At 38.9% G+C, this 14,974-nt stretch overlaps 1 protein-coding gene across 8 annotated transcripts in view; it reads right to left on the reverse strand.

The window, feature by feature from the left end:
• Positions 1-14,974, reverse strand: part of PTPRQ (protein tyrosine phosphatase receptor type Q) — a 203,947-nt gene that overhangs the window by 44,073 nt on the left and 144,900 nt on the right. For all 8 annotated transcript variants that reach the window (XM_039521013.1, XM_039521014.1, XM_039521015.1 and 5 more), the window contains 3 exons: positions 13,777-14,109; positions 6,323-6,444; positions 2,780-2,966 (listed from right to left, as the gene is read on the reverse strand). In XM_039521013.1, coding sequence (XP_039376947.1) covers positions 2,780-2,966; positions 6,323-6,444; positions 13,777-14,109 — 642 coding nt within the window. The remainder of the gene's footprint in view (positions 1-2,779; positions 2,967-6,322; positions 6,445-13,776; positions 14,110-14,974) is intronic.

A 14,974-nucleotide genomic window follows, 5' to 3' on the forward strand; every position in this document is an offset into this window, starting at 1 on the left:
ATTGGAACTTGAGAAAAAAACCCTTTCTCCTACCAACCTGGATGGTGCTTGAGGACAGGCACCAGTGTAAAGTCCCTCAAATTGTTTGTTTGTTACAAAAGCGGCATCAGGTCGGGGGGAAGGGAGACAAACAGGAACCATCCCCCTCTTATTTTTTCAGTGCTGCTTGCAATACACGGTGATCCCTTCCAACCAGAACCATGAGCCATTTGGGAAAGTGTGGCTGTTTGACCCATATTTCACCAAATGGGGGGCAGATTACTTGTTGAATTGTTTGTGGTTTAAGGGCTAGCATTGAAAACTTCCCCTGTTTCCCCTAGGTGACCCTATGCGATATCACTCTCCTGAGGGTAACAGAGGCAGCAAGGGAGCAGATGCTGCAAGCGTCTGGGTGCAGACCTGGTTCTTATGCTGCAATGCTGTGTGCTGCAATGATGCCAGCAGAGTTAATACTGGAGTAGCACAGGAAAGTATCCCATCTTGGTGGATGAAATAAAGCAGCCCTTCCCAGAAACCTTCGGCAAAGGATTGCAGAGTACCTCCATGAAAGCTTCCTAGAGATCTCCATGGAGGATTCCTGGGCCATCCCCGTGCACATAAACAGTCTTTTTCAGAGAGCACCCTCTGCATAGCTGGAGTGGCCACCGACACCCACTACACCTACTTTTTTGTTTAATAGCATGTAACTCCTACAGTATGATTGGCAATGTGTACTCACTAGAGGTGCCTTCCCCAGCATCACACTCCGCTACCAACTGGTTCTGTGAGGGGATGGGCTCCGGGGTTAAAAACGGTTCTTGGCTGTTGGGGAGAATGGATCCTCCGCTTGCCTGCCTCACATCCTCCTCCTCCTCCTTGTCAACAATGTCCTCCTTGTTGTTGCTATCAGTCGTCTGGGGCTCCTGGGAGGTATCCATGAAGCATTTTGGGGTAGTGGTGGAGTTGCCGCCGAGAATCGCATGCAGCTCCTCATAAAAGTGGCATGTCTGTGGGACAGAACCAGAATGACTGTTCATCTCCCTTGTCTTCTGGTACACTTGCTGAAGCTCTTTTATTTTCATGCAGCACTGCTGTGTGTCTTTGGTGTAGCCCTTCCCCTCCATTCCCCGCACGATCTTGGCACAGATGTCAGCATTTCTTTTGCTGGATCAGAGCTCTGCCTGCAGACTCTTCTCCCCACACAGCAATAAGATCCACCACCTCCCATGTACTCCATGCTGGCCAATTTGCGGCCTTGAGTCTCCATGATCAGCTGTGCTGGTGAGCTCCCCACGTTGAGCAAACAGGTAATAAAAATTCAAATGTTCTCGGGGCTTTAACAGGGGAGTGGCTGTTTCCTGTGTACCTAGCTGACGTGCAGTGGAGTTGAAAGTGCTCTCCATTTGAATTACACAACGCAGTGTCTACACTATCCCCATGTCGACCCATGGATGTTGAATCGAGCACTATGCCTCTCGTGGAGGTGGAGTACAGAAGTTGACTTTACAGGCCACTTAGATTGGTGGAAGGGACTCGGCAGTGTTGACACATTATTAGATTGACTTAACCCAGTTTATGTCGACTTAAGATTGTAGTGTAGACCAGACCTTAGTGTTTTATAGTGAAACCAGCACTTTAAATTCCACCCAGAAATTTACTGGTAGCAGAAGCAGATCTCAGAGCACATTTATCATGCTCTTAGCCCTTTATAAAACACATTTATTCAAGTAGTTCATTCTCAAGGTGCAAAAGCAATGATCATTTTACCAACTGCTCTGTCTAAAAGAAAAGGCTGTACCTCTCTTTCCAGGCACAGATAGAAAAGAAGTTGTTTTGCCTACTCATGCTTCCTGAGCAGCCAGGGATCTAACATGACCTCAAATTGTGAACTCAAGTAACCAAAGGCAAGCACACTCCCTCAGTCAAAGGGTCAGATATAATTTCTGCTTGCTTCCCAGCCCACAGATATCAACTCAGTCTTCTCTGGATTCAGCCTGTCAGCTAGCCCTCCTCCAAGCCTTAAACTCACTCAGATACCACATAAAAAGCTCATTCATGTAGGCGTATTATCACAAAAAAGTAAATCTTTAAGTTAGCCTTTTGATTCTTGCACATAATTGCTAACTGTGCCATGCCTGCTCTACAGTGCACCATTCATTTGATCAGAACACAACAATGTCCAAAATAGGTCCATAAATCAATATAGGTTTCCCTTCATTAGAAAAGAAGAGATTAAGAACTGTGACATTTACAGTACATAAATGATCATAATAAACACAGTATACATGCTTGAGAAAAGAAACAAGGTATTTTTAAAAGTGAGGTTACAGTCAAAAAGTTGACTCTGAAAATTTGGAAATTTAAAGACCTATCTTCATGGTCAATGGCTTGTCTGCTGAGGCAGTCTGTTCCTTAAATCAGAGTATCGCTTTAAAGTGTACAGTATTGCCTTGACATTAGATTGATTTCTGTCCACTACAGCCTCCCTCTGGCCTCCTTGTTTAGCTGTGCATCACTCTTACTCAAATGTTAAACAGGCATAATGATTACTCACCTCTGTAAAGCACTTTGAGATCAATGGATGATATGTGCTAAGAATTAGCAGCATTTATTTTTACTGTCACTTGTTGTCTACAACCACACTTCAATATCAAGGGTAATTTACACAGCTTTATTGTGAGAGCAAAATCTAAAGACGTATTGAAAGTGTAGCTGGTAGTCAGGATTTACATTTTCTTTACTGGATAGGTATCAAGAAAAAAAACAGTGATGTTTAAGTTAAAAACACAAAAACACTCACCTGCCTCAAATGTGGAGACAATTACTGAAGTACTAGACTTGCCTTCACTACGTGCAGCATTTACATCTCCTGTAAAAGCAGTGACTACTACAGAATATCTTGTGAATGATTTTAAATCTGAAATTTCCAGGGTTTTACCCTCATAATTTGTCTTGAGAAATGAAGCTTTATAATCATCACTATCTACCTATAAAATAGATAAATAAATACAATACCACAAAAAGAGTATATTAAATTCACAAGATCATGTTACTCATATAGTGTATTTTATTATAATTACCTACATACACACAGAAATATACAAGGACCCCAATTAGCAAGACTGAATTGCAGCACAAGGGAGTAGGCAGAATAAGAAACACACACCCCACCCCACCCATGTGGAACCACATTATCATTCCCTTCATCACAACTCCAGGCCTGGGGGCAGAGGAAATGGATGGCATGTCAGATGCCCTCCTCCACCAAGCAAGCATGTGGGGAGGGGATGGGTAGAACATTGACCTGGGGAGCTATGCTGGTGGGACGAGGAAATTCAGCTAAACCTAGTAAAGGGCTAAACTAAAGTTACTTCTTCTAGTGAGCAAGAAAGGAGCTCAGAGAGCCACAGTTCTTTCCCAGGGCTCCTTTGAGGGCAGGGCAGCTACACACCCTGTCTTAGCCTGAAAACTCAATCAAGTGACAAATGTGGATGCATTAGCAGGATGGCCAAATCCCACATTTGGATAGTCAGTTCGGCGCATTTAAACAAAAATGCTTCTTCACTTGTATAAGTGCCAATTTTTAAAAGCCCAATCCTGCAAAGCCGTATGTTCCTGATTAAGTTTGCTCATAGAGATCCAGAAGATGGAGTTATCATGAGCCTTGTGTGAAGGGCAGTGCACTGCTCCAGGAGCAGACTTGGGACGGAACTGTGACTCAAAGAGTCACAATTTGGTCCTAGATTTCCTCTTGCTTTGCAGGGAAGCAAATGCACCAGCCCACTGCCTGTGGCAACTTACTTCCCTCTCTGTGCCAGCTCTGCTGACATGTTGAAGGGACAGAGTCAAGGCTCCACCAACTCCTGCCCATGACCATCTGTACAGGAGGGGGAGTAGCAACTCCACAGAAACTGTTCTCCCCTGTGCACTGGGATTTGCAACTTGGGTAGCTTGGGCAGAGAAATAAGAAGACTGCCTTATGCCCCTTTGCTCCCTTGTGTAGGCACAAACTACAGGTCATCATTAGACCCACAAATAGTCCCACTGAAGTCAATGGGACTTCTCATGTGTGTAAATGTACTAATGTGAACAAGTATTTGCTGGATTGTTCCCATAGTTTGTTTCACAAAACTGGCATTGGTACATAAATGCACAAATCTATTTAATTTCATTTAGCTGTGAAATTTTAATTCAACATCATATGAAAAAGTATATACGTGGAAAAGGAAGCTCTTCTAGTAGATAATCAAACAACATTTTATTAAACCCCCTCCTTATGGTCTATTCCCACTATTATAACATTTTTAAATGATGTTTTCATTATTGTTCCTTCAATGTGTAATTTGAAGGAAAATTAGGTAGCTGTACAGTAGTTTTCCCACTGGGTGAAATTTGTATTAAATGCAGCTGCTAAAACATTAGGATCATTCAAGCACACTTTTTATTTGACAGATGTGCCTCTATCCCCACTGAGGGTTAACCTTAACTAAAGTTTCTGATGCACTAAACAGACATTCATTTCCTGGGATGACCATCAAGAGATGAGGTACTTTTTCATATCTCACTATCAGTTACATGGCATTTAAATATTTACAAGAGAGCTGTAAATACAATTGTTTTGATATAGGATCATTAAACTTTTCTTTATTTTTACTCTCCCCAAAAGCCTTATGGTCCAATTTTGTCTCCTTTACTGATTCTGGGTAGTCCTTTACTCCACAAATACTTTCAATTAAAACAAAGAATGAGAAAAAGTATGGTATGATTTATTTTGGGATAAGGTAGCAGAATGATTTTCTCATTTATTGTTCAGTAAAGCCAAAAAAATTAGCAGTTTAAAAAGAAACTTTGACTTTCAATAAATGGATGGAAAGTATTACTTTTTAAAAATTATGATGTGACAGAGAAGGGATCTGAATTTATTATGTCCTGTGAAAATATTTTACAAATCCTTAAGGAGCCTGATCTGAGAACTAAATACTAAAATATATGTAATGTTGTAAAATACAGAATGTTTGTGGAATTTGGAATCTAAATACACAATTTTCCCAGAGGGCCACCAAAATTTATACCAGTATTTTCACTGCAGACAATCTATAACAGTTTTACTGGACTTTAAGTAGCAGTGGACCTGTCTGTATTATGGAGATGACACCTGTAGCTACTGATCATTGATTAGACAGTACTGGATTACAAGTAATCTCTAAAATTAAACCTATAAACTTGAAACATATTCTGAATGTGAACATTTTCTTAAAACCATTTTTGATTACTGACTGAATATTCAAAACAGCATTTTAAATTCCTGCTGAATATTTACCAATACGTTTGAGAAATCCAGTAATTCATTTTAGCTTATTGGGTACCTTATTATAAATTATAGGTATAAGTATCAGATCAATATATCATGGTCTAGGACATGACTGCATCCTGCTCATAATTTAGGAACCACATATTACAAAGGCAGAAGGAAAAACTGTGTGAACAGAACTTGGTGGAATGTTTCACACTAACAAAATATTTGAATTTGGGGGTTTAGTGCTTCTGAAAAAAGGTGAAAGAAATCACGTTGGTGCAATTTTATGACAGTGTGTCATAAGTGACAACAGGGTTTCATAAGTAAAATGTCTTTTCCTTTGTTGAAATCAGAATTGCCAAGAATTGTGCTCCAGCTCTTCTCTAGTCTCTTCTAATGACTTGCTCAAGATTTTGCTGAAGGAAGGAAGAGTTGTTTTCCTTTTAACACTTCCCTTGTTATTGTAAGTCCTGCCATCATGTTGCACTGCTGCTGTGATACATGGTCTACCACCTGCCTAGCGCATTGGGCCAGTTAGAGCAACAGCACTGAACTCAGAAGAAGCAGAAAGGGTAGAAGCACGTGAGCCCCATGTTGCCATTTCTATTTTATTGTGACTCTTGCAATATTTGATGTTTTTCTTAAAGCCCGAACATTGATTACCCAGGAATCTCAGCTTTAATTTGTTAGGTTTATAAACAATATAACACCTTACTATTTTGTCTAAGACTTAAAGGAACGTCTGACCTTTTAACAAAGCTAGTTTCCCTAAAGTTTTACATTAACACACTATCAATATTTTCAATATCAAAGAATTTGCTCATTCTCAAACAAGAAAACCACCATTTTCTCAAACTACATTTTATTTCTTATGTCCTAGATTCCTCCGTGCAAATGAAAATGTATGTTTTGGACATTCTGGCTTTCATTCCTATCCTGTTTATGTGTCTTGCAATTTCTATAAAACATCTATATTCGTGTTATTCCAGATACCATCAAACATCTGTATCAGTATCAACCAATAAGTAAAAATGAGAACTGCCTTACTGAGGTAACGTCTATGAGGTAGAATGTTGGTCCAGTAATAATGTCAGGTTCACTCCAGCTGATGTTAATACTGTGAGGAGATGTAACTACTACAGTTACATTTTCTGGAGGACCATCTGGAGCTATGGAGAAAATGACACATATGTGAATCAAAGCTGAATTAGTTCACAACAAATAACACAGTATCTTGAGTCACCATAAAATAAGATTCACTTACTATTTGAAAATGAAACTTTTGTAACTGTATTATTATATTTGCCAAGCTGTTTAAAGAATTACAAACATTTTTGGTTCTGATTTATAAAGCTTTCTATGGGATTTAGACACATCTTTTATTAAAATTCCATATCCTTAATGGAAGATGTGTCTAAATCGCCTAAACAGTTTTGTAAATCTACACTATAGTCTCTATTACATGGCACATACAATTTCCACATGGGAGATGGACTATGTCTGATGCACCAGAATAAAGAACAACAACAAAAACACTATCACAAGTTTATATGCATGTCAACAGGACTGGAAAATTCTTAACTTTGTATAGACTACTGTTTTATAAAAGGAATGTTTGGTTTCCAGTTTATTTTTATCATTCTTTTTTTCTTAACATATTATGAAATACAAAAAAGTAAAGAGGGGAAAGGAGCTGTAGGACTTCCAGATGGTCACTATTAAAAAATGAATACTTTTCAACAGTTTCCACTTCATGTGGTGGTATGTGTGAACCTTGTTACCTATTATTCTAAAGTAGAGGAAAATTTGGTACTCTTCCTATAACACAGCAATTCTTGGTACTGTGAATATTGAGAAAGAACGGGAAAAATAGGATTTGTGAGTGCAAGAGACACGTAGATTGCCTATAATTTGAGAACTTGGCTACATGGCACCATTTTGTGCCTGCTACAAAAAGAACAGCAAAACTACAATCTATACAAATTTCAGTAAACAGTAAAATAGTAAAGAAGCACTCTCTATCTTTGATTTCTGCATAAAATTGCTTTAATACATTTTTCTCCTTCATGAATCATTAGATCACTACCTACTATCCAGTGGATTACTGCTAGGAAATAAGAAAGTTTGGATGGTAATCAGGTTTGTTTGTTAGTGGGAGGCTGTGGATTGTCTGATCACTTGAGTGGAGTGGGAGGTTTAGACTATGTAGTCAGAGGAGGGTGAGGACAGGAGAGAGAGAATTTAAAGCCAATGTACTCATCTGCAGTAGCTCAGCTTTATCTACTAAAGATGTATATTTTTAACTGAGCTATCACTCATTTTTATTTTAGTTCACTCCATAGTTTTTCCTCAAAGTTTCTTTTGGTGCAAAAAATGCTTGCACTACCCATTGCTGCATTACTAAAAGAGGATTATGCCTTTATCTAGTTTGGTGCATAGTGAAGTCTCTGAAAGAACTGTAAAATGCCATATAAACGTTCAGTTAACAGAACCCTAGAACTGTGAACTTATGAAGATGATTTTCCATTATTTACAGTACTAGCAAGAAATGGAGCATATTTTATCTTTTAAAATTAGCCAAGGAAGCAATTTAAATTTACTAGTTAGATAAAGGAAGGATTGTAGGTAATAAAATTCACTTTTAGCGCAGTTTATATGTAATCCACATATTTTCACTTAAAGTCCAAATGTAATTTACCACATTATCCAGTATAATTTAGAGATGCAGTATCCCCTATTTGATGACAAAATTTTCAATTTGTTAAATGTTTAGATTTCTATCAGGAAACTTTTTATGTATTTTAAGGTATTTACATAAAATGCATCTAAACATCATTACCCATTTAATTTTCACTGTAATCAGAAAATGATCAATTGACACTTACTTAAGAGTAATAAAAAATTAAGTATAGCTACAGACAATAATCTGTAAAATGAAAAAGGAGACTGGATGCTGGAAATGTGTGGTTCAAAAACACTTGGTGTTTTATAATAAACATTAAAAAAAACTGGTTGTCTCAGCGGTAACTGTCACATTCTGATTTAGGATTTTTTGTGAAATGAGTCTAGTCAGTAATGGGTAAGATATCACTATACCCTTTCTCTTATAAATCACAGCAATTTACTCAGTAGAAATGACCTAGTCTTATTCTCTCATTCCCCTATAATCCAATCACTTCCTCTCATAAGCAGTTTTCTCCTGGTTTTCACAATAATGCATTTTCTGTAACTAACAACCATCATTTCCTGATTATCATGCTTCTATCCTGGCACAGGAATGCGGGTCTTATGGAGGTCAGGGTCATCTTTCCCATCCATCTGTGTCCTGATGCTGTGGCAGCAGTTAAGTGTGTTGGCTAGAAGGTAAGTCTGGATAGCCCATCATTTAGCATAATTCTCAAAAACAAGACTGAGTACCCTAACCTTCTCATGGAAGTTCATGCTTGCCAGTTTGGATAAGAACTGCCTTTTTCATTATTATCTTTTAAGAAAAAAAAGCCTCATGTCCAGTTTTATCATATTAAATTGATCTAGATTTCCACCCAAATATTTGGATATTTAGGCATTAGATAGATATAGGGCCCAATCCTTTCCCCATAAAGAGAATAAATGGGACAAAGAATCCCCTGCTCCTTCAAGGCAAAAGTTGTCTGAAGAGGGGGTATACAAGCATGGCAGTATCACTCCCCTCCCTTTGACCCAGAAAAGCAAGAACTCCAGACACTAGAGATTGAGAGGGAAGGTGCTGGGAAGTAGTCAAGGCTCAATTTCCATAGTGGTGATTTCCCTGTATAACGGAATGCTGACCCTGTCAGTATTAAGTTACACCAACTCCCATTGCACACATTTCAAATACCTTGGGTCAGGTACGGGTAGAACAGAATGAACTATCCTGCCATAACAGACGTAGGGTTTGGGGGGCACTTCATAGGTTCTGGCCCTCTACACATATGCCCCAGGCTTTCAGGGATGCCCCAAGAACTGCACCACATCTCAGGACATCCGTGCACATGGAGGCCCTTCAGCTTGCAAAAAATACCAATTCCCAAGTTCCCTAACTACACCACAATGAAGAATTAATTCTGTGGCCTCAGTACCATCATCCATTTCCCACCTAACTTTGGCTCTCCAAAATTATTTTATCAGAGAAAAGATGATATGGACTATAAAATGTAATATTTTGCTTGTTATGAATGCAAAAGTGAAGATCAGAATGAGTGCAGGTGCAAGATAACTAAGTTTCTCTGCTATGGAAAATGTTCCCTTCTCTTCCCCTTATTGTGCCACAACACTGATCTAATGTACTGGTGTTTGTACAAACTTAGATCATGTTGAAAATATTTCATCTTGCAAAACAGAGTTGGCTCTTTGCGCAATCCATCAGCTAAGCAATAACAGTGCCATCAAACTACTTTATGAGACAGTGAGACCATTCCTATGAGGATAATCTACAAAACAGAAGGCTGAATAGTTGATCTGGCTGTGAGAGCTGGATTAATCCTGAGTAATGCACTATGATGTACTCCAATATACCACATTACTGTGATTATGGCTACAAATATGTACACAGGTCCAAGAATTTAAATAGGAATTCCTGCAATTTTAAAGGCAAATAGATTTAGATACATGTTAACTTTGGAGTAAAAGGTACTGTAATGATGGTAATCGTATTGAGATCCTCCATTTAATTACCCACAGTATATTCAGATTATTAAACATTTGTCCATTAGATACTGCTACACTAGGACATATGTTCACAAGATCCACATTTTACTATAACAATGGATAGATAGAAAGAAATTAAATTAAGAATTTAGAATGCATTTTATGTAAATTCCTTTATCAATATTGCATCTCTATAAACTTCGAGAACTAGTAGGTCCAGAGCGTGTGTGTAAATATTGTAAACAGTGCTTGGGTCTGAGAATAATGGCTATCTTTTTTTGTCTGAGTCTGCGAGAAATGAAAATTACTGCAAATCAAATTATGCCCAAAGAAAGATCCTTTGAGTGTTATTTCACAACCAAGGTTACGTTATATTCCTGAAGGACGCACTTAGCAGAGCTATTGCTTGAAAACCAGAAACACTGGGTTAAATTCTGCCCTCAGGTGAGCCCATGCAACTCTAACTGATTTCTATGTGCAAAATCTTCAGCTATTTTACATAGCAGCGAGAAGCCCTTATGCCCCAAAAAGCTGTTTAACCTGGCTGTGCATCAGCAGAATCACCCAGAGAATGCTTGATTCAGTCCAATAAGGAAAGAGGAGGAGATCCACACCTGTTCTGGGGAGACTTTCCCTGTGTAGTCTTATGGTGCAGCCTGAACCCATCTCTTGCTGCTGGTACATGGGGACTACTATTAGCATTATTATATACCTAGCACTGCAGTAACCTTGGCAAAGGAGAGAAAGTGGAACTGGGGAAAGGTTCCTCAAACATTTTTTAAGTACAAAAAATGCTCAGCTGGCAAGAACTGTAAGAGTTGATTGAGGTAGCAGGAGTCAGGTCTCTTCCACAGATCCATGATTGCCAAGGAGGAATCTTAGGTCTGATGGGACATCTCAGCTTCCAGCTGGATAACCATCTTTGACGTGGTCTGTTCATTTTCTCCTCAGATCATTACCATTAAGCCAGGGAAAACTCCAACCCTTGCTAGGATGGCAGAAAGATACTGCTCTTGCTCAGTAACTTCATTGCCCATGTAATCATAGTCTTATATGGCAGTCAGGCTGGATGGGGCCACAGACCCTGTCCTTGGAGTGGGGTAGGGCAGTTATCTAAATGTGGCTTGACCAGCTCAGTGGAGATTCTTCTCCCCCATCAGTATGTGGCTTCTATAACTGCAGAGCACTGGCCAACCACAGCTTTGTACCGAGAAGGGCTAGTGAAAATTTAACAAATTTCTGAAAATTTTCAGGTAGGTTTGTTCAGGGGCAGCTACAGGCACCAGCGCAGCAAGCATGTGCTTGGGGCGGCAAGCCGCGGGGGGCGGCAGACAGGAGGCTTTTGGCGGCATGCCTGCAGGAGGTCCGCCGGTCCTGCGGTTTCGGCGGCAATTCGGTGGCGGGGCTGCCAATGGCGCAGCACTGGTGGACCTCCTGCAGGCATGCTGCCGAATCTGCATGACCAGCGGACCACCCGCAGGCCGAAAGCTGCCTGCCTGCCTGCCATGCGTGGGGTGGCAAAAAACATAGGTCTGCCCCGGGTTTGTTGCTGGATTTTAACCAACTATAGAATTTCCAAATTTTGACTGATTGATTTTGGTGGATTTTTTTCCCTTTGTTTTTCTATTGGCTATAGTGTAGTCCAGCAGCAGTTGTGTGTTTTATTACACTGTTCCACTTTTTGGTTTAAATGAGAATATTAATTATTTGAATGTGCTACACTGACTACATTGTTCTTTTGAAAGTACAAGTATCCAGTTTTTCCAGACAATAGTTTATAAATGGCTATAGCTTTTATTCTATGTATAAGGCATGGCAACATAGTTTACTATAATAATAGGAGACATACCTATCTCCTAGAACTGGAAGGGACCTTGAAAGGTCATTGAGTCCAGCCCCCTGCCTTCACTAGCAGGACCAATTTTTGCCCCAGATGGGAACAGTCCAACAGGTCTTTTCTTCCATCTGTAACTTTCATGATAACTACACTACCTGGAACTGTTTAGCAAGTTAACCCTTTTAAATCATTGCACGCTGCTATTGAGGAAAGCTAAAAGATACTTTCTCTAGTGCTTTTATTTTAAATCCTCTTCCCCACCCCTCAATTTGAAACTAAAAGAGTCCTAAACTCAGCAGCTGTTTTAGGAAACTGGAACTTGCATTTCTCAGCAGGCAGACAGCAGCTGAGATCTATAAGTGAGAAATCTTTTTCAGAGTAGTTAGCTACCAGCAACTTTTCCTATCCAGTTTCTGCAGAAACATAGGTTCTAGGTTTGTTTTTTAAAAAGCTTTAACCTCTTTATCTTGGACTATATCATGCCATCAATTTATAGGCAGAATTTCCCATTAAAATCAATGGTGAGTTCTACTTAAAAATCATTGCAAATTATGGTTCTCTATTTTTGCTGATCTGGTTTCTATGGAAACAGGAGAAGGTATGGGAAACAGAAGCCAACAGCTGAAATATTATAAATATAATATGCCACTGTCATTGCTTTGACCTGTGTGTGTGTGTGTGTGTGTGTGTGTGTAAACACTTGCATATATACTATACAGTGCACACTTAGTCTCTGATCTTGCAAACTTGTTTAACTTGTATACTTGCTTAACTTTACGAATGCAAAGTAGAGGAAGGATGGTGGCTCGGGTGCTTGTCTGAGATGTAGGAGACTTCGATTCATTTCTCTTCTCTCTACAGATTTCCTGTGAAACCTCAAGCAAGTCGCTTAGTCTCTCTGTGCCTCAGTTCCCCATCTATAAAGTGGGGATAACTGGATTTCCTGACTTCAGAGCTGCATAAATTCACTGGTGTATGTGAGGGTGCAGAAGTATTAACTAATGAGCATCATATAAAAGTCCTCTGCATTCAGATACCATGATGATGTTCATGCTATAAAAATATGACTAGAATAGATACAAAGGTGATTGAGCAATCCACTTTCCATGGCCAGTTAAGTACTTGGCACCTCTGCTAAGACTTCTAATTCCGGTATGTTTTGTGATGTAGACCAACCATTAAAAACAGTACTGAAATCAACTCATTTCACATAGAACAAAAAACAGCTATAAAAAATTATACTACTGACCTGAGCTGGACCGAAATCAGTGATCCAGATGTGAAAGGCTACATATCCCAATACCAGTCTTCTAAAACATTCATACCTTGCTCCACCAAAAATACCAGAAAAAAGTTTCTCTGTCTTTTTTTATTAATAATGTTGTTTTATAAGCATAGCTGTCTGCACAAACTAGTTGTATCCTAAAATCTGCAGGTGTATCTTGTACAGCAGCACTTAAGAGCTCTTACATGAAATTTAAAGCATATGATATTGACAAGAAATCTAGCTCCGTTAGCTGGTGGCTGTTCTTTATGCTCCCCTAATAGAGAAAGTGCCATTAGACTGGTGAAACACATTAGACTAGTAAAACAAGTAAAGTTTTAAACTACTGATGGTTTTAAAGCATGTGTGTTTTAACTGACCCCACACCACTTACCTAGAAATGGAAATCGAAACTGCCAAAGTCAGAAATCTGACTTGTGTATTTCAGCAGAAGACTCTGGCTGAGAAATTAAATTGCGATTTTGTAAATAGTAAGATAGCATCTAGCATGGAACAGGCTATTCCATTCTGAATTATTTTAACTATGAATAAGTATTATTTTAAAATAGTAGGGGAAATATATTAAAGCTGCAAAGTTACAACAAATTCTTCTTTGCTTCACCATTGCTATAGCTTTATGAAGAAACATCATAACCTCTGACTACAATGTTTGCATATCCAGCTGGACTCAATTTCAGTATAGAAATATGAGGTATGACAGTCATCCTTACTTACAGCCAGGCAGAGTTTGTGTAGAAATCCAGGGTGAAGTGTTGCCATAACCAGCATTTGTACTAGCAGCAACTTTAAACCTATACCATCTGAATTTTTTTAATTCATGTACTATCTCCTCCATATAGTCATCAACACCAGTTTCATAGGAATATTGATCCTTCTCATATTCAATACATTCATCGTTTTTCCAGTCACTGCAGTGGATGGACCGTAGCTGTGTAGTAATCTTGTAGTTTTGAAAGTAGCCAAGGATAGTATCTGGGGTTCTCCATATCAAAGTCACACTTGTTGATTGAACGTTGGAAAAAGCAACATCCCTGGGAGCACTGGGGACTAGAAATTAAAACACATTTTTAATTTAACATACAGTATCTTAACGTGAATGACAAGTTGTTTTTAACTATGGATAAATTGAAGATAGTTAAAACAAACTATTTTTGATAAGCATGTCTAATGATAGAGGATACAATTTCATATCATCAATTCAGAGTCTGTTCAGTCTCTTGCTAAATATACTACACATTATCAGCCTGATTCTCCCCTGACTTACATTGTTGTAAATAAGGAATAATTCCACCAATATAAATGAAGTCACACACACCAGTGAAAGTGAGAGGAAAACCAGGCCCTATATATACTTACATATGGCACACATATTTAGTATAGCTTTTGGGTTAAAGAAAAATACTTCTGATTGTGGCATGCAAGGGCAGCTAGAAGGAGAGGTAACATTGCTGTTGCTATACTTGCAATCATGCCTCGTCTTGAGGAGAGAATATTAAGCAAAGTTATTTTTGCCCTAACCTCAGCATCTTTTACTGATGTTGCTAACTGGGATTCCTCTCCTCTCACTCTGAAATCTTGAATTGCCTCCCACAGTCTTGGTAATGCATGCAATCCTTGGGCAAAATTTCAAGGCTTCATAAGCATTATGTTTAACTTTCAGTATATAAACACATACAGTATATATATGAATACACACACACACACACACACACACACACACACACACACACACACACACACACACACACAGAGTAGCTCAGTTTTCCAGCATTCAGTGCTGTTCAGTAAACAAGAAATAACAGCAATTAAAAACAAGAATTCAGTAACAAGAAAATGCAATGTAAAAAAGAAGCTCCCAACTTTGTGCGTTTCCTTTTATCTATACACACACATATATGTGAACACCCATGTA

The sequence above is a fragment of the Mauremys reevesii genome, linkage group 1 (genome assembly GCF_016161935.1).
Source record: "Mauremys reevesii isolate NIE-2019 linkage group 1, ASM1616193v1, whole genome shotgun sequence".
NCBI classification, from domain to species: Eukaryota; Metazoa; Chordata; order Testudines; family Geoemydidae; genus Mauremys; species Mauremys reevesii.